The 22,739-nt window shown below is 39.4% G+C and overlaps 1 protein-coding gene across 1 annotated transcript; it reads right to left on the bottom strand.

The window, feature by feature from the left end:
* Nucleotides 1-1,837: 1,837 nt before the first annotated feature.
* LOC135462615 (calcium-activated chloride channel regulator 1-like) lies at nucleotides 1,838-21,236 on the bottom strand. The gene is made up of 14 exons (XM_064739841.1): nucleotides 20,949-21,236; nucleotides 19,017-19,269; nucleotides 15,650-15,776; nucleotides 14,944-15,164; nucleotides 14,485-14,649; nucleotides 13,045-13,219; nucleotides 11,999-12,117; nucleotides 11,560-11,728; nucleotides 10,489-10,739; nucleotides 9,961-10,138; nucleotides 8,381-8,488; nucleotides 4,936-5,193; nucleotides 3,687-3,803; nucleotides 1,838-2,017 (listed from the first exon to the last, which is right to left on the bottom strand). The coding sequence occupies exons 1-14, from the start codon at nucleotides 21,197-21,199 to the stop codon at nucleotides 1,860-1,862; spliced, it is 2,550 nt and encodes an 849-aa protein (XP_064595911.1). The 5' UTR covers nucleotides 21,200-21,236; the 3' UTR covers nucleotides 1,838-1,859.
* Between the last annotated feature and the right edge of the window lie 1,503 nt (nucleotides 21,237-22,739).

Raw genomic sequence — 22,739 nt, 5'->3', positions numbered from 1 at the left:
TATTAGCAAAATGGCTTAAACGGATACCTAAAACCCTTGTTTGTCATTAATATGGAATGTTTGGATTGCGGCCTACTATCTAAAAGAACAAAAATTCTTCCCAGCTTTCCTCTTTGGGCGTAAAATGGTCTTATTAAATACAGTCTTGCTAAGGTCTCAGCAGTTAGCCCGGAAAGCAAGTGTAGCCGAGTACAAGAAATCGCCAGTGAAGCTGCGATATTACCCCCATATCTCTACGGGCCACAGGAGAAATCAGACGTAATACTTGTCTTAAGTGAAGAAAACTCAATCATTCAGTCACTAAATGGCCATGAATGGCATTATATTCACGTATATTCTGACATATAAAATCTTCATGAAAAAAAAAAAAAACGAACAAAAACAAAGAAACAATGAGGCTGTGCTCATGATTTGACAATATCGACAAGATAAAACCTCGCCCGTTGTTCAGGCTGTTGCGTATAACTATTAACTGTTATAACTATTTCGGTATTAATTAATTTATTTATTTCCTGTTTTACGCTGTGCTTAAGAATGTGGATGTTCAATAAAGATGAGTGTGTTTCCTACACTTGATCTCCTGGCCCTAGCCATTTTGTTGACGCTCTGTTCCAGATTTGACTCTCCAGAGTCCCTTTCTTTGGCCATACATGTAGATAATAATTCCGGCAATGACGAGAGCGATGAAAGCGAAGCTTCCGACTACACAGCCGACTATTAAAGGAAGGTTCAGGGTGGGCTCAAGCACAATATGACTCTGAGTTACTTCGTCATTCAGGTACTTCAGCGACACGGAGACGATGTTAGAGCGCGGACTGACGTTACCGCTATTGTCCACGGCCTCCAGGGCAAAATAATAGGTCACGTTTCCTGTTGCAAAATCAACAAAAAAAAAAACAGTGCTGAAGAATGTCTAGCGCAAATGGCTTAACACAGCGGGGGAAATGGCCCAAGAAGTTAGGTCTGATACTAACTGATATGGTATTCTCGGAAGCAAAGTGGTGTAAAGGCATAATCAGTAATTCGTGTATTCATTTAGGAGAAGACAGCTGTACCCCCAGGGCTTATTTTTACATTCTTATGATGGCGACCATCGTCTTTATAACTGATAAGAAAGGCCTTATCATAAAAAATCTAACCCGACCTAAGTTTGAGCCGTTAAAGTGTCTGAAAGCAGCTGTTGTTTGGAACGAGAATAGGAAATGCATTGCCTGTATATGTAAGATTCGTTTCTCAAACGACCGTGGTAATCTGTTAGTTCGGCAGCAATTAATTGCAATTTTCTCGACTTTTCACACATAATAAATTGTAGAAAAAACTGTAAAACATAGGAAATATGTTAACAGGCTCATAATCAGCAGTTCAAATTACATTAGGTAGCGAACATGTTCCGTTCATGCTTCAGTTCGAAAATAAGTCTCGTGACTAAATGTGCAAATATAGGCGAATTTCTACATTTTTGTTTTAAATATGAGCTATTTTTGCAAGCTTTATTTTTCTGGACATGTTCTATCTAGGTATCCACAAATCTCAGCTCAAACAAATCATTTGTTCTCGAGAAGAAGACATTTGAGCAATTTCTGTAGATGGAAATATTGGCAAGAAAAGAGTAAGTCATGTTTGAGAGTTCAAAATTGCTTGAAGCTTGCAGAAAAATTTCCTCATGGACTTTGTCTACGATTTCAGTTTGATAACGGTTTAAGTACGGATACGAATACCGAGAATCAATAAAATAACACATATTAATAATCCGTGCGATAACAAAAGGCTTTTTAACCACATACCGTGTAAGATTCAATACAAGCATACTGTAAAACTGCATGGGAGAGACCAGCTGAAAAATTTACTATATTATGTTATTAGGGGCTTAGCATACCTGTTTCCTCGACACGTATGGTGTAGTTCTCTTCCTTGCCAGCAGCCTGTGGTGTTATGTTAACTTGTACCTTTGTGGCATTCCAATGATTAGAGTAGATTGTGTCAAAATCTTTGGATTTCCACAACACGTAAGAAGATACTGCAAAATATAATCGTTCAGTGATGTGAATTGGTATAACGTATGAATGACACCGCGAGAAATACATATACAGGTTTAAATTACTTCTGAATTTTCATATATTCCATCATGTAACTGAGACGTCCTATTCTGACAATTCGCTAAGTCGTGTTACATTGCACATATAACAAGGTTGAAGTACGGATAGCCAGAGATCTTCCCGAAGCGTCAGGGATTTAAGGGTTCAGCAAAGTAAAAGTGGTCTTATCATTTACGAGTAACACGGTGTCAGCATGATCAATATTACGGTGAGACTATGAACCGACACGGTATAGCTACTGTAGACTACGGTGGTCCGGGATAGGCCACATAGTAGGTCGACAGTATATCCCGGAAGCTGCGGAATAGAGCATTGTGTCAAAACTTTGCATACCATGTTACTATGAATGGTGAAGGATGTTCAAGATTCTTATCGAACGTGGATCCATCTTTAATAATGCCGTACTATAAACGGGATAAACCGTGTTGCCAGTCTCTGGTCCACACAGGATCGCCACGAATTTGCAACGATACCAGTACAATCTGCACATTTGGTCACCCCGTTGCTACTACGAAATCATTACGGTACAAGATACTTCCAAGCAATTTCTAGGATGGCTACACTCTAATTTGTTAATTTTAACAGAAAGTCTGTTGTCCGAGTGATGCTAGAATGTATTCTGTTATTATAACATAATACTGTCATATTCAACATGTTATCTCGTTAGTTTAACAGAATTTTTATGCCAATAGAATATGTTTGGTACAGAAAAATCTGTTACAATAACAAAAGACATTCTAGCATCACCAAGGCAACAGACCTTCTGTTAATACTAACAGATTAATTTTTTGACTGTACGAATGTTTTGAACTGTTCAAAACCGCCGGGGTGACCTGTGGGCCATCTCGGTTCACCATGGTTCATTCAGGTATCACGTCGGGATGTCTACCAATTGACCATGGCTTGTCACGGACCGCCAAGGACCGAACTTTGGAGTGATCCAGGACTGTCTAGGACTAGGGCTTTATTGTCCACATGGCCTCACGAACAATGAAAACGGGTAGTCCAGATATGATAACTGTCATATGGTGGGCGTGGTATACTTGAGGCTGTACAGGTATCATCTGCCACATGGTAAGTATATTGTGATGAATCATAATTCTCGCGCAATAGAGGATAATTTTCATGCGAATTTGTCAGGTGAAAGACAATAGTCGTCATGGAGTGGAAGGCAGTTACCAATACGTGCAGGATAACTCTCGTGTTGTGCACGGTAGTTCTCGTGGAGTGGAAGAAAGTCGCGACTGTGCAGGATAACTTATGTGGTGGACAGTAGTAGGTGGTTGCCGCTTCGTGCAGGGTAGGTGTCATGTGTTAGGACAGGTGTTGCCGTGAAGTGGATGTTAGTTGTCATTGGGTGCAAGATACCTCTGATATGGTGGACGGTAGTTGCTGTCCAGTGGAAGGTCGTTGCAACTTCGTGTAGGATAATTTTCATGTGCTGGACAGCAGTTGCCGTGGGGTGGAAGGTAGTTGCCACCCCGTACAGGAAACTAAGGATAACAACGTATACGAACTACAGGATCTTATACATGTAGTTATACCTGTACACGCAGCTGGACCTTATAACGTCTCTGTGACGTCACGTACCTGTCCCCTGATCTAGATCTGCCCCTGTAGCCGTCCAGCTGAGCGTCATTTCCTCCGCACCATCATCCACCGTCACCCGTAAGTCGGTCACCTTTCCAGGCGGAAAAGCGTCAATGCCTAGCACGAAAAAAGTTTTACAGTCATATGCTAAATTCGGTTATTACATGATTTAAATCCTTGGTTATGTATTCTGGCTACACCTGGCTGGCGTATTACGCCTGTGTGTAGCTTTTGTCCATACGCTTTACTCAGTATTTAAATCTGATTTTCTGAAAGATTATAGTGTTGTGCACTCTTGAGGTAAAATTGAATAAGCAAAATTTCAAGTTGATCAATGGAGCATTCTATAACCCCTTAACGTTTTCTTATTACATATAAAGAATGCAACCAAAAACTATAACTCTCATGATACACTCATTATAGTGTGGGGGAAAAGCTCAAACGATGACGATGAATCTTTATTTATCAAATTGAATATCGTTTTTGTTGACCATTGTATCAATGGTCCTAGTTGTCACCCGCCGGGTGTCCCACAATTTCTCGCGACAACGATGCATACTCTTTATCCCATCCATTGTGACGTAAAGTTAAAATTTTGTGACAAATATGTGGCAGACGATATGTACACGCCTGACAACAATGTTCAATTCTTGGTGAAAAATGAGTCATTGTCAAAGGCTACAAGCAGACAGGTACCTAGTACGAATGTTAAAGCAATTTCCTAATTGAATTTCCTACAGTCACATTTGTGATCAGTTTGATACGTTTTCGAATTGAAAATAGTCACATATATACATGTAGCCTGGTACCCCTCTTGGTCATAATCAATGGTTTCGCCTGGTGAAGGAAACGTCGTTGGCCACGTGCTATATAGAATAACTGTGTTGGAATCTTCCAATGCTGCTTAGCATGGGTGTGAAAGTATTGATATTCTTGTTCAAGTACTTGTTGCCCACATTAAACGCATCAAGGCAGATTACAGAATAACAATAGCGTTCCTGCTATGGGTGTCTGACGACGGTTTAACAGTCAACAAGGTGGGAGAAGTTAAAAACATTAATTTAAATAAAAACCTCGCCCACCTTATTCGCTGTAAAACTGCCGCTAGACACCCATAGGAGGATCATTATTTCTTAATTTTATTGTATCTTGGGCAAGTTTCCTACTTTCATTTCCCATTCTACTCGAGCCATCCTCAGCCATTAATCTTTCTCTTGTGGCAATTAGAACTCTTCTTTCTCAGTGTTACCTTCTGTAAAGTTCTGTAGCTTAAAGGACCCTGCTGACGTCACGCGCTGAAATTCTTCCGTCCGTTGTATGTATCCGGTCTCTCTTCGATCTCGCTTTCTCCCGGCCGCTCCGCTTCCACCTGTACCGACGATCTTGTTTTTCACAACAACAGTCTCCGGCGAAGCAGTTACTTTGACTTTTACATTGTATCGCCCATTCTCACTGAAGTAGGTCACATATGTAGTGTAAATGCCATCATCCTTCGCTACGTCGCCACCTAAAATATGCAACAATGCATGCGGTAAATGGTGAATAGCGCCCCCACATTTTGGAAATGACTTCTTTTTCTGACAAGTCTATGTCCAATGTTTAATTGGAAAGAAACGTCAAACATGAACTAAGTTTCGACAGAAAAGTCATTGAAATTGTCTCTAAATTATCTTTACTTTTTTACATTAGTTTTTTCACTGCATTAAATGAAGTCAAATGATGTGGATTGTATGGTGGTCTTTATGGACCATGTTGATATCGTATGTATGTACACGTATACATGTCGCCAGAAACGTCATTATATACATGTTTTAAAGGAATGGCAACCCCATGCGCAAGCATGATATGTGCCAATGCGGGACAGAAAAAAAATCATCAGTTTATTATCTGGGTTTGTCTCCTTTATAAACACTGGTGTAAGAGGGAGGCTTTCGCATAGATACAGGACGTCATTGACATTTTTCTACACCTTTATCCTCAGGGGCTGCTGGCACAAAATAATCGTAAGGCTAAGTTTATTGTAAATCACAAAGATCTCTATCGTAACCTTAGCTTACAATCGACACCCTCTTGCACGAAGCTACGATAGCTTTAGGCCTAACTTACAATCAGAAATTACAATCGGGTCGATACTTTTATAAAAACTTATAATATCTCCAAAAAACGCTATATACAAACACCTGCTTTAGATAGACGGTTCATTAGTACTTTTCGACTCGATTTGTAAAGATATGCAATGTAATAGTCTCAAAAAGATATTACGAGTATTTATTCACGGTTGTTGTTGTTAGCTGATGAACCATTATGATGAACAGAATTCTTTTGAAAATGAAGGCAAGAAAATTTATTTACTAGTGCGTTGTCCATTAATACATGATACCGTTATGTACAAGCTAAATTTGGCCTCTGATCGCGATTACAACATCAAAAATTGACAATCGCCTTACAATTTCTTTGTGCAACTAGCGCTACTTATAAACTAAGATGGCGTAGCTACAATCTTTTTGTGCAAGCAGGCCCAGATCTGAATATGGTATGGTCTATAAAGCAGAATTTACAATGTAGTATTTTGTCTTCCAATTGGACTTTACCCAAGATCTGAGATCTGTTTCATTTTAGCTTTCAGAAATGCAATGTGGGCGCTAAGCTGGGAGCATGGCAAACTCATCTCAAAGCTAACTTTACCCATGCTTTTTCTCGTCTGCTTCAGAACAAATCTGAATCAGAACATTACATTTTTTGTAACAGATGTTAAACAGAACAGTGGCGTTGGTTGTTAAAGGAGACGAAAATATAGAAATGATAAAAGCGCGTTAAAACTTATCTGCAAACATGGTCTTTAATAATTTTGAGCATTTCTTCTTTCAGGCGAATGTAATTTTTTATTTTTAATTATTTGAATGTAAAGTTGCTGTTTATATTCAAAGATATGCATTTAATCTGAATTATGATCATATTTACGATTATATTTTAAATCTAAAATTCCAGGTTAATCACAACTGTACATGAAAAAAATTTCTTGTGTAACCGTATTTGTTAAACATGCGTTACATACTCATTTACAATATTATTACGCAAAGACAATACAAAAGGTGGTCCCAAATACCCATCATACAAAAATAATTTCTAGCTTCTTTTTCTCTTTGAAGAAAATCGAAAAACAATATTGAAGACCACATTTACAACGAACTTTTTGCACTCCTTTATCTCAACTTTATGTAATTTTTTATGTTTTCTCCTCCTTTAAGACAGGAAGCCGTATATATATATATGCTATCTGTTGGATGGCATTTGGTTGAGTTGGTGCAGTTATATTTCTCCCACCCCACTTTTATACAAAGTTTAAACAATATCACTCTAACCATTACAATCTTAGAGGTTGCAATATTAAAGTAAACCTAAATTCTGTCACTATATGTACATGTAAAAAAATATATAGGACGCGGTTATCACAGAGAAATGTGTAAAATATTCTGCAAAGTTTTGAAAGCCGAGAAGATGAAGCTCAACATTGGGGATATGTACTGACGGACAATTCACTCCAAGTAGCCATGTTGTAAAAGCCCTTATGAACTTGGCCAATCAATAGGGCTAAACGTGTCACGTGATAGTTGGCTGTCACCTGACAAAATCTATTAGCTCTCGATTGTCAGTGTGGTGTCTTATAGCGGATGGACAGATACCGATGCAAATTAGATTTTGCGGTTAGTTTAAGTGTTAAACTGATACATTTTGGACCACACATGTGCAAGGGACTGAGAAGGGCTGCCCATGTCACACTGCATACATGTTGGGCAGGATACTGCAGTAATTTGTCAGGGTGTGCTGGCAAGAAAAACACCTCGGGAGAGCCGATCACTACTTGAAGAAAGATATTGTGACTTTGAATAATTTTTCCTTAGCAAAGTCAGACTTACTACGAAAATATCTTCTCAAAATCTGAATGAAAGAATCTGTTATCTATCAGAAGGTAGTGCTATGTTTGGTAAATTCACTGAAGTCGGTATAGCCAGCTAGGCCAAATGCTTACAATCATGCAGGACGAGGACGAGCAGAACCGCTAGAACACGACGCTAGAGTTCACCAGCATTGCACTGACCGAGCGCCAAACTAAAACAAACACCGACCCTTTGAACACGGAACAGAGCTGATACTCTCTGGATGAGTATTAGGCGTTTTTGTTTGTATTTTCTTATTATAACATTGTTTCATGCTGATGGTAAGGGAGAGCGCCTAGGTTTTGTGACGTCATTATAGATAGCTCTAACATGGCAAAATCGCATCAGCATATGAATGGCTAGGTACTTGGAATTGTTTGTTATTTATTTTGTTGATAAACGGTGTAGAATTTTTAAACATATTTTTAGTACATTTATTTCAATACTACCTTATTTAATAATTCAGCTTTAGTGGCTGAATTTATGTTCACTATAAGTGAGCCTTGTGCAGCGAGACATGAAACTGAATTCATTACAGTTACCTTACTAGCATTAAGCACTGTACAAATCCCATGAGAAATCAGACGTTTTGCCAATTTCCATTTGTTACATTATTTGAATTTACTGTAAGAAATATTCCGCTGAAAGTTAGACCGCGTATGGGTCTGTCTTGTAACTGTTTTAAGAATTACAGTGTAACCGTTTTTGTTTCAGACGTGAAAACTGGAGGTCGCGTTTGGAAGTGTGGAAACTCACCAGCTCCATTATCTTTGACGGGCAGCTTTAAATTGGAGGCTGTTCCGTTTGAATTATTGGGTCTTTCCAATGTGGCCACCACATCAGCGTACAGCACAGGGGACAGTCCTGTGTTACAAAGAAAATACATGTTCTTTCTTGGAACTTGAGAACTTTATAAAATAACTTCCTGATGTCATTCAATTTCATATGTAAGAGACAAGCTCAGGCGTTGTATTTACTACTGGGCTATTTGGTGAATACATTTTTAAACATTATAATATAAATTATAATAAATAAAAAACAAATAGAGAGAAATGGAAGAAAACTTGACCAGAGGTCATAAGAGACAAAAAGTAGGTAATATAGCCCACCAGGTATATCCAATACAAGTTAGCAGAGTTGATGATTCACAAAAACCACGTGTACGTTAAAAAGTTACTACAGTTCGTATTGAAATTAGTCTAAATTTTTCGTATTGGATGAAGGTCTCCCCACAGAACACAGTTGCCATAAATATTCACAATGTATAACACCAGTTAATAGGTATGATTGTCAAGGAACATTAGTTCAGAGCATGTCAAAGTATATAGATGTAGGCCTTTAAGGTACAAAGCTAGCTTTGGGCACGGATTTTATGGATTCCTCTCTCTCCTTTAGTGACAATAAGAGGTCGACGATGCTCATGCAAATACCTATTTACAGAATCTAACGTTCATTGTCGACCACGTGTATATCTATAGGCCTACGTCAAAAGTTGTAACTTTCGACAGTAACCTACCCTGGGCTCACCGGTTTCATCTACCCATAAAACTTATTGCGATGGCAAAGGGTAAATTTTTTGTTCATGGCGGTACACAAAGATCACATAAACATTTAAATAAATAAATAGATAAATAATAAATCGCTACGTAGCTATGGTAAGTTAACTTCTGGTTATTGCCCGTGTGACGATTCAAACTTCCCTGTTATACATCTGGCGGCTTGATACCGGAAGCATTTAAAAAGGAAAACCTCTAGCGTAACTCAAAATGCAGAATTCTAGACAGAGTTATCCATGTGAATGTTGCTGTTGTGTTCCAAACTTTTCCCTAGCAAATGTTTATTTAGTTGATTGGTGTTTTATGCCGTACTGGTCCAAATTAAATACAATAGACAGCTTTGGGGAACTCTTAAGCTGAAAAAATCGACTTCATTTTAGATCTCTAAACATTTCTGTAACTCTCAACGGGTGATACGCTCTCTTTTTTTTTTTACAACAAGTGAGGTCCCACCCCTTGTTGATACACACCTGAAAACTGATCTCATACTCGCTGTCGTGTTACGAAAGAGGGATGTCAGAGCAGACCTATTACAAACTTTTTCAGCAATGTTAACAATGAAGTCGATAAAGCCTTTCCCAAAGAACAAGAACGATAAACCGATCCAAACTATTCCTAAACGCTATGAACGTGAAAATGAATAATGATTTTCTCGCCTTTAGCAAAGTGGGCATATGCTGTGCGTTCTTTGATTCTACATTGTTATATATCTATCTCGATATATAGGGTAACTTTTAATTGCCTTTTGTAACCACCCCGTTTTACAGACTAGTATCTTACCTTTGGACACACTGACGTATAGTATCTGATGCTCATATGGAAATTGGACAGTTCTCTTAGTCCATGCTGCCGAGGTTAGAATTGGGTCACTCCGATCTGCGGTGCCTGATATCACAGTTATTGTAACAGACTGTTCCATTGAATTCGGGTTTCCGACGCTCAATTTCCAATCGCCTTTCTGTAAGAGTGGAATTATGATCACATGAAAGAAAACAATTCAGAGTCTGGCTCATCTTTTGCTCTAGTTGCATCCTATTTATTTGTTTTTCTAATTGGCTTGGTGTTTTACGCTGTACTAAAAATATTCTATTTATACGACGGTGGCAAGGATTGTGGTGGGTCGAAACCGAGCAGAGCATGGTGAAACCGATAATGACTATTAAAATAATTCTCCATTGAGGCGTAACCACGTCTTTTCACAATTATAGTCATTCTTAAAAAAAAAACAACAACACAAAAACCAAGTAATTATGAATTTACAATCAATATGGCTTTATAGCTTGCTAATTGTAAAATTATAAAACATACTTCTGCCATTCCGGGAATTTGTATCTGGGTCAAGCTGAATACAGTATCTGTGATATATTCGGAATCATTGCGGGATATTTTACGGCCAGATGGTGTCGTCACCTCGATGGTGATATCGTGCGAAGAGTGACCAATCAGAAACTCTGTCTTCCTTCCGATGGATGAATCGATGATGACAGTGTCCTCGTAAGAGTGGTTTCCCATGATTGTGACCGAATTACTCAACAAGAGTATTGGCCTGTTGCGAGCCTCTGATGGAGTCAAATGCGAAGAATAGTATCCAACATTACTTCCATGGGTTACCACGCGAATTTTTCGGCACATTTTCTTTTCTTGACAAACATTTGCAAAAGGTTCGTGGGATAATGGATTTAGTCGTCTAAAATATATTATTCGTTTCTGATAGTGATGTTTGCATCCACTGGCGGTGTTCGTGATAAAAACATGTTTATATTCTTATAGAATGAAAAAGGGACACAGCGTGGACATACAGTGCTGCATAAAAATTGTTAACAACCCTAATTCCAAGGATAGATATATAGAATAGTAGCACTAATGCCTGATCGACTCGAATCTATGTTGCCATTGTTTGGTGCTTACTGCAAGATTAGTGTGAAATACCAAATCATTCGGCACCTTGGATGTTCAGAAATATATTCCTCTCGAAATTACCTTTACCTACATGGAAAATAACTGGACGTAAAAATATATCCATTTGTCTCAAGTATGACGAATATGTTAATTTATTTTATTGATGTTTAACAAGAATATTTCACTTATAGGACGATGACCAGTATTATGGTGATAGGAAACCGGACAGGGCCCCGGGGAAAACCAGTCACTATATGCAGGTTGCTGCAACACCTTCTCACGTACGACTGAAAAGAAGAAACCAGCATGAGCTGGACTTGAACTCACAGTGACGACTTTGGTAAAAGGCTCCGGCATGGGTCATTGTGCAGCGATGGCATATTAACAACTAGGCCAGTGATCACCTAGGCACATGTATAGCGTTATTATTAGAATGTGTCAAAGCTGATGTCGGTGCTGAAAGCTGTATATGTTACTAACCTGTTCCCCGTTGTCCTATGGTAATTAAGGCTTCATTTAAGGCGTTGAAACCTACTCTGTTGGAAAAGTAATAAATAGAACCTGACGTGTCTTCCACCAGCTCTTCAATCCTTTTATCCGCCTTTTCCGTAACGGCGATCGCGTCAATAATAATGTGTTTGGAGATAGCCTGTAATCAATTAAAAAGATGATAACTGTCTGGTGTGGCGTAAATCGTGTAATATATTCATATATTTGATTCTACTTGAATTTCTTATTAATAAAAATATTGTTAGTGAAATATAATTTGAGCACGGAGAAAAACATAAATCATTTAAATAAATAAATAAGTAAATAAATTTTTAAAAAATCAATTAAAAAGTTGTTTATTGTTAGTATAAATGTCAACGTTTGATCCATAAGAGATCTCTTTGAGCAGAAATATAAGAAAGAAACCCACCTGATTTTTGACCTGAGTCACATACGGAGAGCCGTCCTGGCCGTCCGTCACTAACAATATGACGCCCCCTGCCGGATTCTCTTCTCCGCTTGACAACACCTCTATGGCCTTCTTCAAACCTGAAACAACATTTATTTATTCATCTGATCGGTGTTTACGCCGTGCTTAAGAATATTTCACTTATACCACGGCGACCAGCATTATGGCGGGAGAAAACCGGGTAGAGCCCGGGGGAAACCCACGACCATCCGCAGGTTGCTGGAAGACCTTCCCACGTGTGGCCGGAGAGGAAGCCAGCCTGATACTTGAACTCACAGCGACCACTTTGGTGAAAGGCTCCTGGGTCATTACGCTGTGCTAGCGCGCTAACCAACTGAGCCACGGAGGCTCCCACCTGAAACAACAGTCGTGTTGTGATAATAAAATTCACAACATTAACGCAAGCGTGATTCTCTATCTGTGTTTGAAGCGCCTTAAATCGTCAGACAGACAGACAGACTCACAAGCAACTGATCTACATGCTAAAGTGTTCTATATGATACCAGAGAGTGGTAGTTTTTAATTCCCCCCCCCCCCCCCCCCGCCCCCAAACATATATAACTGATTTTACTGTGACGTTGCCTGTCTATGAATAAGCAACTTATTGAAGCAGTTCTGCACGGATTTAGATGGCATCCGAAACAATTCATTACTGACACCACTCTTCATGATTTATGGATAAAATATAAATGCTGTGTTTTACCCCCGTTTTGAGGTGATCCAGGGAATAATTTTCTGGAGCTATTAGAGTCTGTCACCAGTGTTGTCAGGTGAGCTCAAACCTAACTCTTCCTGGATTCCTCTCCTGTCGTACGAGGGAAGGTCTAGCAACAACCTGCCGATAGTCGTTGTTTTCCCTGGGCTGCGTCAAGTTTCACCTCACCATAATACTGGCCGTTTTCGTGTACATGATATATTTTTGAGTACGGCGAAAAACATCAGCCAAATAAATAGCCAAATAAATGAATTAAAAACAATAAATAAATAAAAACACACCTAATCCTTACCATCTCCTATACTTGTGCCCCCATTTGCTCTCCTTGGGATGAAATTCAGGAACCCTTTACGTGTAGAGATTTTCACCTCTGTTAGATACGACTTGATGATAGCAGTGCTGTTAAACCATACCATTCCAATAATATCTCCATCTGCAGCCACGTTCTGGATATAAATCGTAACAGCCTGTAGAAAGTAATACAGTAAAACAGAGGGGAAAATTCAGGCTTGACATGGTTAAATACACTGTTACCCATAAAGTTGAAATAAAAATTGTTCAGGCTCTATTTTCAAATTTATTTCTCCTTGAGCGCCTCAGTAATCATATTAGAGCAGGTTAATGATTACATAATCCCCACAGTCCCCACAGCCTAAGTGAAACAAATTCATGCAAATTTTAAATTATGTAACAAGACCCTCGGTTGGGAACTATACGTTCCCAGACGTTTGATGCTTTCATTACCCCTGCTCCAATCTTGTATGCAAGGAGCTCATGTTTTTCACAGCTGGCTGTTACCTTCCTACCAATCAATACGCCGAAGAATGCTCGTACTCTCAAGGAAAGCATCCAAACAAACCGACGTCACTGAGTGCGATCTGTAAAATCCTCCGACGTCATCGACGGGCCATTTGATACCAGGATTAACTACCAGCTTCCCGAGTAATCAGATGATCTCAGATGTGTGACAGAAACCGGAAACGTCAAGAAGACGTCTTCGTCCTTTGTGGAGAAGACATAATGGAATCAACGTTTCCCGCCAAACTATGAATCGAACACGCCTTACCAATCAACACAGCTCTGGGCTCCCTAGCTACGCTGGGCCAGAGCTAGAACACTACTGCCCGGGCACTAACGACATGTTGTCTTTACGGACGAGAGCCGCTGCATCGTTAACCGTGTACATGTAGATAGAAGAAGGGTTCAACGATTACGTGGTAAGAACTACAACCCCCCACCCCCACCCCCACCCCCGCCCCCGAGATAATCGTATTCCGGAAAGGGCTCGAGGTGGTGGTTGTTCAGTGATGGTATGGGCTGCGTATTCATTATGGAGGAAAAACGCTACTGGTGGTGCCGTTAATGGGTTAAAATGAGAAGCCGTATATGTCTGAAAAATGATGTGACAATTTGGGTCGCCGTTAAACCGAGATATAAACATTTCATTCTGGAATTAGAGTGGAACAATTGATATAAACCATTCCTAAAAATCTCCAGACATGAGACTGAGTCCAAGCTAGCGAGAACTAGATTCGACTAGGCGATGCTGGAGGTCAACAATGAATGATTATGGCTTAACACCACATCGACAATATTTCAGCCTCATTGTGGCGAGCTCGTGGTCAAGAGTCTGACAGTCACGGCTTGCCAGCGCTGTTATCATCCTATTCAGCGGGGGCTCAGCTGCCTGGAAAGTGAAATTCCCATAGAAGGAAACGAGGAATCCACACACCTGTCCCAGTTTCAGCAGCTTGTTTCCTACCATACTACCAGAGGTATCCAGAACAATCACTGTCCGTTTGCTCCTGTGCTTGACGAATCGAAACTTCGGCACCGTGCTTTGAACTTCACGTGGTGGATTTGCGCCCTCGGCAAAATCTTCATGGCCCCTTAGAACCTGTAACGTCAGAAAAAATCCCTTCCATGAAAGCACCAGGAAACAAAAACAAATAGAAGAAAATGGTTCCACTGTGTAAACTAAATTTAGGAACAAATGTGTAAAACACTGATAAACTTACTACGTGACGATTAGAAATTTTGCTATGAATTTTGTAGATAAATTTTAAGTACGGTTCATTTTAACACATTATTTTAGATTTTATCTTATTATAAACAACATTACAAAATACAGAAATAAAAATGAGGTAAAGTAATTCTAACCCGAGAAAATAATTAGTCCAATAGCTCATACCTCCCAAACGCTCTTTCCGTCACAATTCTGGTTTTGTGCATTGGGAGCCTGGCGATTGTGTAAAGTGTTGGGAGAGTTTGTGTCGTTGTCACAAAACCAGATCACGTGATCTAGCTTATGGCTGTACATCAGTGAGCCGTACTTGCCAGAGACCTTTTGGTCGTCTTGGAACTGACAGGAATCCGTTGGCAAACCACTCTGGAAGTCACACTCCTCATTTTCTTTGCAGAATTAAAACGCTTTCCTGTTAAATAAGCACATGCTAAGTGTCAATCTGCTTATTAAATGGTTTGTCGGTTGAGAGATTGGGTGAGTTTTAAAACGTGTGAAGTCATCTTCCAACCAAACTTATAAGTATTTCTTGGAAACTACGTCGCTCTAAATTCAAAACAGTGGAACAAATAAGGTTTCTTGTCACAAAAATCCAAATAGTATGTATTTATAACATTTTAAATACCTGCACTAGAGAAACATGTTGGGACGTTGTACAAGTATTCCTAGTCGTTTTGGTTGACAAGTGTACAAAACTCCAGTATACTTCAGTAGACGTGGACGTCTGAATCCGCTTGTTTGAAAGTGTATAAGCTAATACTTACACCAAGTAATAATTTATATTTCAGGTTTTAGCCAAATTCAAACAGCCAATGCAACTGTCCAAAATCAGGCAGTTTTGATCATCCATGCCCAACTCACAATTAGGTATTACCTGTCAGAGCCTTGGAACATCTTGTCCCCTCTATTTCGCCGTTCTCAGCAGCATAAAATTTCGGAAACTCACCCGGGTACTCGTCAAACACACCGTACCGTAAATGAGCCCACTCGTGGACAATAACCTGCCATAAGTTAATAATAAGGCACTCAGTATAACATAAAACAATACCTCAAAATATATGAAAGTAACCGGAAAACGGAGGATGCTACGTTCTTCATAGCATCTCTATGGTACGCTGACCAGTAAAATCGATATAAAATGTTTGAACATTTCATAAAAATATTGCATTTATAAACACATCAGATAGAGTGGACAAGTGTGTTTATCTGTTACACAAGAAAATTCCTATTCTAGAACACAAAGTGAACTTTAGTGAAACATCTGAAACTAGAAGGCAATTCTAAAACGCAAACGTCCAGAGCAAACCTGTACAAAAGCGCGTGATGAGTTCAAATAAAAAAGGAGTACTCTTATAAGCATTATTACAAGCTGAAAGAAATATATATCAATGTCCTTGGCAAAAGTGAAGAAACTGTTGATGTGAACATAAAGTCAGCCACTAAATCTGAATTAATTCCCAAAAGTAGTTTTGCAGAGGTGATGTAAAAACTGTACAAGGCTTATCAGCAGAATACATAGCAAATAGTAGTCACTCGTTCGGTGACGCCATTGAGCCATGTTAGCTGCCTGGTATGACATCACAAAAACTAGGAGCTCTCCTATACCTTGGGTACGAAACAACATCGTGTTCCAGTGTACGTGATTGGACTTGAAAATGAGAAAAATCAAAGCAAACACCCCAGATACCCAGCTCACGAGTTTTATCACAGCTCTGTTTACTAACAAATGTTCTCTGAGTTTATCAGTTTATCAGGGCTGAGAGGTAAATATTGGAGAAGTTGCACGTAAATTACTGCCAGTAGCTCGGAATTCAATTTTTCGGCTTCCAATAGGGGAGTTTCGGTTCAAACTCTTTTGTCGCTAAAGGTAAAAATAGTCATTCTATATTATGTGATTTGTCAAAAATGTTAGGCAACGTTTGTTGGTATTAATTTACCCATCTCCCGCCTCGCCGTTTTGTGAATAGAGCATTGACACTGCCGTGCCCCAGGAACTCATTAAGGTCAAGTTCAGTTCTTCAAGTTTCTCCATTGTTCCTTTATTCTAAATAACTTTTTCGGAAGCCTTTTTCAGGCACCCATGTTATAGCAAATGCGATCACCACTATCGGCTGGCATTTCTGATAGGTAGCGTGGTACAGTAGAACGTATTTTTACATTCAGCGATAAGAGTGTGAACTCGATACTTCTCAATTCTAGCGGAATGTATGCACTTTTCATTTTACTCCTTGTTGGTGCAATCTTTTTTTCTGAAAGTTGATCGGAAAATATAAAATTACTCAGTTATTCTAGTGTTATTTAAATGGTTATTTTTAGGATATTTTAACACTGAATTTCTCTGAAAATTCACTAAAGCAGTCTATAGGTTGATATGATCAAGCTGTCAATCAAACAGGTAACTTAGAGCCATTCTTTGTTCCCTACTTATTACGATATACTTATTGGGCACTTTATTTCTTCTTTGGACGAGCCTAGCTCCCTTTCTCGGCGACTCTAGCCGTTCCTCGTCAGCGCACAGTGTACATCGAAGCTGGGCAAGACAGCATGATGCCTTTTCATAACTCAAGAGGTCAACATGCCGTCGACGGGTTAGTAAACCGTAACCAGGCCGATAATGCCTCCTTATCTTTTGCCTTCATGATCAGGGAGAACGCTCGCTGTGGGCACCAGTGTCGTCTTTCAACATTCCTGATCGTCGTCGTCTCTGTGTGCACAGGCGGCAACATTAGCTGGCTGTAGGCATCAGGGAATGCGCCCTACATAGCAAGACCTTCTCATTTAAAAAAAAATTTTTCTAGCCTATGTTGGGAAGACATTTCCGTAATACATCTGACTTCGCTAAGAGAAGATAATACATGACGATCGCCTTCTGGTAGGAAATTTTAAAGGAAAATGTCTGAATGCTGCATGAAAGCCTGTACCGTGCTAAAGTTGATGGAGCAATCGGTCTTGCCCAGTGAGTTGAGGTTCGGATTCAACAACAACATGAAAATTTTTCCTTTAATTCCTTAGTTATCCAATTTTATACACATCTCTCCCTAAAGTGGCCAGATAGACTGTAAGAGGTACAGACATGCGAAGCACTAGATAGAGTCGTGGCATACTTGTCTGTATGAAATAAATCAGTGTTATCTTACCATGCTATAACTACAATATATTTAACTCTGGTTGTCACCAATAGTAATATAATTATTTCGAAAAGATTTTTAACGTCGGCAAGACAGCATGTCTCCTATGTGTATATATGTTTAGGGTTTTACGTCGTACTTAGCACTTTTTCAGTCATATGTCGATGAAGAGTCATTAGATGTGTGTGATTATACTGTGTCTTCATCTGGCAGAGCGAGTCAAAAGTGCTGCCGCCACTGAAGTTTCATGCCGAAAACACCAGACATGACATCCGACCCAGTCACATTATACCAACACCGGGCAACCTGAGTTTTGATCTCTGGTCCAATAAAAAGCCTCCTTTCCTTCTCTTGAATATTCATGATGACGTCAGTGTGCTTAACGTTTTACTCCTACCTTATGATTAACGTGCATTTCCAGTCTCATCTAAACACGTACATATATCGAGATAATCGTGAATTTTAAGGTCTGTGAAAGACAACTTTAAAAAAGAAGAGTGTGGGATGTACTAGAGGGTTACATCATGCCGACATGCGTGGCTGTAGGCTGTCAAAATTTGTTTGGAATGCCATGCCCTGAAGAGCTACCCGGCAAAGCTAAGCACGATGACGTATTTAATGTTAAAATGGCGACCTAAAAGAGACATCTAAGCTTTTGATGTTTAAGTATCAACTACCGAAATAACAAGCACTGCACAAACTGAGATATTTTCTTTAACCTTAAGTACACCCCTTTCATTTAAGGTATAGGTTACATAAATGTGTTCTTTCCTTTTAAAGCGGCAATCGTTTGATTTCGATTACAATCACAGAGCTCTATCTATTTTTCATTTTCAATATTCGCACAATAAACTATAATAATATCATATATGATGAAAATAAAAGAAGAAGTTGGAGAAATAGTTTGTAGATAACGAATTGTTTTTAAATGGCTCCAATTTAACGATAATTTATAAAAAAAGAGATTAAATAGGGTATGATGATGATGAAATTGGTGAATTTATCATCCATGCTGTCAATGACTCATATAATTGTAACCATTATGTTAAACTAAAAACAAACATACATAAACTGTTGAAAATAATGATAATGATTATGATGACGACAACGAACCTTTTCGTATGTGCCGTATTGTCCGGCTATGGTGCGATTCATCAGGTACTCGGGTGTAAGCTGCATGTAGAGTCCACGTTTCCCGCAAGGAGTTCCTCGGAATACGACCGGCTTGTCTCCCTGTTCTGGCTTCAGGGGACGTACAGCGATGTCGCTTACGTATATGGTTTGATTAGTCGCAGGGACATAATTTGGTTTATTTGACCACCCCTTGGGTATTAACACAATAATCTCTTCGAGAAAAGCACGTTTTCTGGAAGAAATAAATTGCCGATGATAAACTGAGAAATTACATTAAAATTCTTTGATATGCAGAACTTTGTTTGGTCCTACGAAAAAATCGATTCAGCCGTCACAGTAAGGGATCTAGATTGTTGTGACTTTGTGACTTAAATTAAAGGAATTCATTCTTATTGTCATTGATATTCAAGGGATTATTTTGGCTCTCCGCCGTAGTACTTAAAGTGAAACGCTTAACAGCACTTAACGTCTTTAAAGAGCAAATTCCACAAGGGACCAAATGGAGAAAATATATCAGAATTGTTTGATATATTCTCATCGATAAGCCCTGAACATTCTTTCACCCGGACCTGTTTCTATCTGGGAGTCTATTTTTTGCGTAAAACTGTTCATTTCTTTTTCTTTGATTGTTGTTTACCGCCTTACTTAGATTTTTTTCAATCACTCGGTTGTGTGATTGGGGGAAGCCTGATTACCGAAGGTTTAAAAATGTTATGTTGAGCAAAGTAATAAAATAAAACAGGCGGAATAGGGGTAAAGCAGAATTATTTTCAAGATCCAGTGAATTCAAAGAACACCAACCTCAATCTTTCTTTAACAACTGTTTTCCTTGAAATGTATATGATTTAATGATAGTGCATTAATGCTTGCGTGGGAGTGTATAGTGGTTAAAATCACTCGTCTTTCAATTATTAGGCCTCACCAGGTTTCGAACCGACCGTGCACACTCTCAGTGCTTGTAGGACGTTGGTGATAATTATCTGTGGACGGCGCTCGCGTGACTGTTTGTGCAACAGAACCTTCCTTGAAGATCAAGTATACTCCACTAGTTTTGTCATACTTCTTACAGCGCATGCGTCGCTCCCGACGTTCGCTTTACATCACCGCCCCTACTAGGGAATTTTGTACAAAAATCTTGAACAACGCCGAGGTCATTGGGGTTACGGTGTTGAGACATGAAGGGATGTCATGAAACACAAAAACTTTGTCCTAATCTTTGTGTCTAATAATACTTTATTCACATTGATTCTCTCTATCAGATGTGTGCACATGATTCTAACCAACACCTCGAACATTTTTTTAATGAATGCTAATTAAATAGCTCTGCAAGGACACAAGTGATGAGGCTAAGGCTAAACACGTGTTACGCGCGGGCCTCAAGGTCAAACCAGCCTAGTAATGGTAGTGATGTAAAGCGAACCTGTCTGGAGAGACGCATGCCCTCCAAAGAGCATTTAGTGTGGTGTGATATCTGTGCGCCATCGCATTATTTAAAAATCCTGATTACTGCGTTAATCAGCAAATAAAATAAATAATATATTTACCCTTGCTTGGTTAAAAAGATCAGTTTGACAATAACCGCAATCCCAAAGTCTGAGCCTTTGAGACTGGGTGATCAGCGTGCTTTAGAGCAGAACAGTGACTCAGGAACCCCCTGACCGAGAAGGTCATACAATAAAAAGTGCATAATTGCGAGTTTCAAACGGGCTCTTCCCGGTTTCCTACCACCTTAATGCTGACCACTGTCCTATAAATGAAGCATACCTGAGCAAACGTAAAACACTTTGAAATTAACAGCAAATAAATAGATCTCCAAGTTAATGTGTTCTTTACATACATAAAGTATTTATAACTATTTCTCATATTTTTAAACCGTTGCATATTAGTGCAATAAACAAGAACATCACCTACTTGGTTATTTCATAAAGAAATGCCGATGCTTTGGTGAAGACGTCTTGGATTCTGTCTAGCAGAGAGGTGTCCTCGGGAACATTGTCACTAATGGCGATAAGGATTTGTCTGTATCCGTTATTTTTCAAATAAATGGAACCTCGTTCCTGGACTTCAGCCTTCGGCCTGTGGTCAATACTGACCAATATAAAGATAATCACAACAGCACCGTTCTTCGAGAAACCGCCCTTCAAACCTGTACGTCGCACCATCGTGAGGTGTTTTGGCAGACTGTGTTTACAGCTGTCTCATAAAAATGATGCCTTTGCCTTATGGGCTGGGCTGGACTACACCAGATATGTATATGGCCCCTTATTGCACGCATCTTTGCACAATATCAAGGACAATACTCATTCTTAGTGATGCACTTTCTACGGTTTATAAATAGGACAAGAAAGTTAGTTCTATGGTGGCATAGTGCTGCCAGCGTTTTACAAACATTGATTAAAAGTGTAAAGCTGGAGAAAAAAACTTGCAACACATGTCGAAATTGAACACACATACGGAAGTTTAGAAATCTGAAAAACACTTGATTGTTTTTCTTTTTTTCTTTTTTTTTTTCGACGTCTAAAGCTCTTTTTGGTGGAATTGATGAATACAACTATTATGAAACACTAAAATGATTTGTTTGAACTACCCAAGATGAAAGAGTCATAAAACTATATACATTATTTCTATTAACCCTATAGTTTTCTCAGAATGTTTCATATTATGGTTGTAGAGGTGACCTAGAAGATTGAGGAATTGGGGTAAAGAGTGAGTGAGTGCTTTGGTTTAACATCGTACTAAACAATTTTTTTGTCATATGACGACGAAGAAGTCGTTAGGTGCATGTAGTGTGCCGCCTTGTTGCAGGGCGGATTTGGACCGCTCCGTTATCTAGTGTTGCTTCACTGAGATGACTTACCGAAGGCACGTAAGCGGCCCTGCCCGAGCCATTATACTGATACTGGTCAAGCAGTCGCTGCGCTATCCCCTCAATGCTGAACGCCAAGCCAGGAAGCTACAACTGCCTCTTTTAAAGTCTTAGGTATGACTCGACCCAGGATTGACCCTGGATCTACTGTTGCCGAAGCGGACGTTCTACCAACCGTGCCATCGGGGCCGGGTTAGGGTAAAGAAAAGTAATACCTAAATAAATTACAACGAAATTTAAGCGTACAGAAGTAATCGGGGAGTAAACGTTTCCTGACTTAGTGTTCCCTTTCGAGATCAAAGATAACTGACCAATAAGTATGCTACTTGCTTTTCGGTGGTGTGCCAAAGCTGATAGATGACCGCCTGCGTTCGGTCATACCTTGACTTGTTTAACTCAGGTTCCGACATACACTTTTCCAAGTGTAACTGGGCTAACATTCTCGTGTTCTTTTTCGATATAAATTATTCATTTCTTCAGAGACAGTAGGTCTGTTTTGGCGTTCTGCTTTCGAAGTGAAATTGTTGTGGATAGAACCACCATTGTCAGCAACTTGGTTGATCGGAATTTTATTTGACTACAAAGTAATACAAAACCGGAAGCCTATTTATTTATTTATTTATTTATTTATTTCATTGGTGTTTTACGCCGTACTCAAGAATATTTCACTTATACGACGGCGACCAGAATTATGGTGCGAGGAAACCGGGCAGTGCCTGAGGGAAACCCACGACCATCCGCAGGTTTCAGTCAGACCTTCCCACGTACGACCGGAAAGCAAGCCAGCACGAGCTGGACTTGAACTCACAGCGACCGTATTGGTGAGAGACTCCTGG

The sequence above is a fragment of the Liolophura sinensis genome, chromosome 1 (genome assembly GCF_032854445.1).
Source record: "Liolophura sinensis isolate JHLJ2023 chromosome 1, CUHK_Ljap_v2, whole genome shotgun sequence".
Taxonomy (NCBI): Eukaryota; Metazoa; Mollusca; class Polyplacophora; order Chitonida; family Chitonidae; genus Liolophura; species Liolophura sinensis.
This window is presented reverse-complemented; position numbering and strand designations above follow the sequence as displayed.

Bases quoted from the DNA above. Each gene is read 5' to 3' on its own strand.
- LOC135462615 (XM_064739841.1), bottom strand. From the start codon at position 21,199: ATGGTGCGACGTACAGGTTTGAAGGGCGGTTTCTCGAAGAACGGTGCT. The intron at 14,650-14,943 runs GTATGAGCTATT...CTGACGTTACAG, and splicing joins ACGGAAAGAGCGTTTGGGAG to GTTCTAAGGGGCCATGAAGA. The intron at 2,018-3,686 runs GTACGTGACGTC...TATATTTTGCAG, and splicing joins AGATCTAGATCAGGGGACAG to TATCTTCTTACGTGTTGTGG.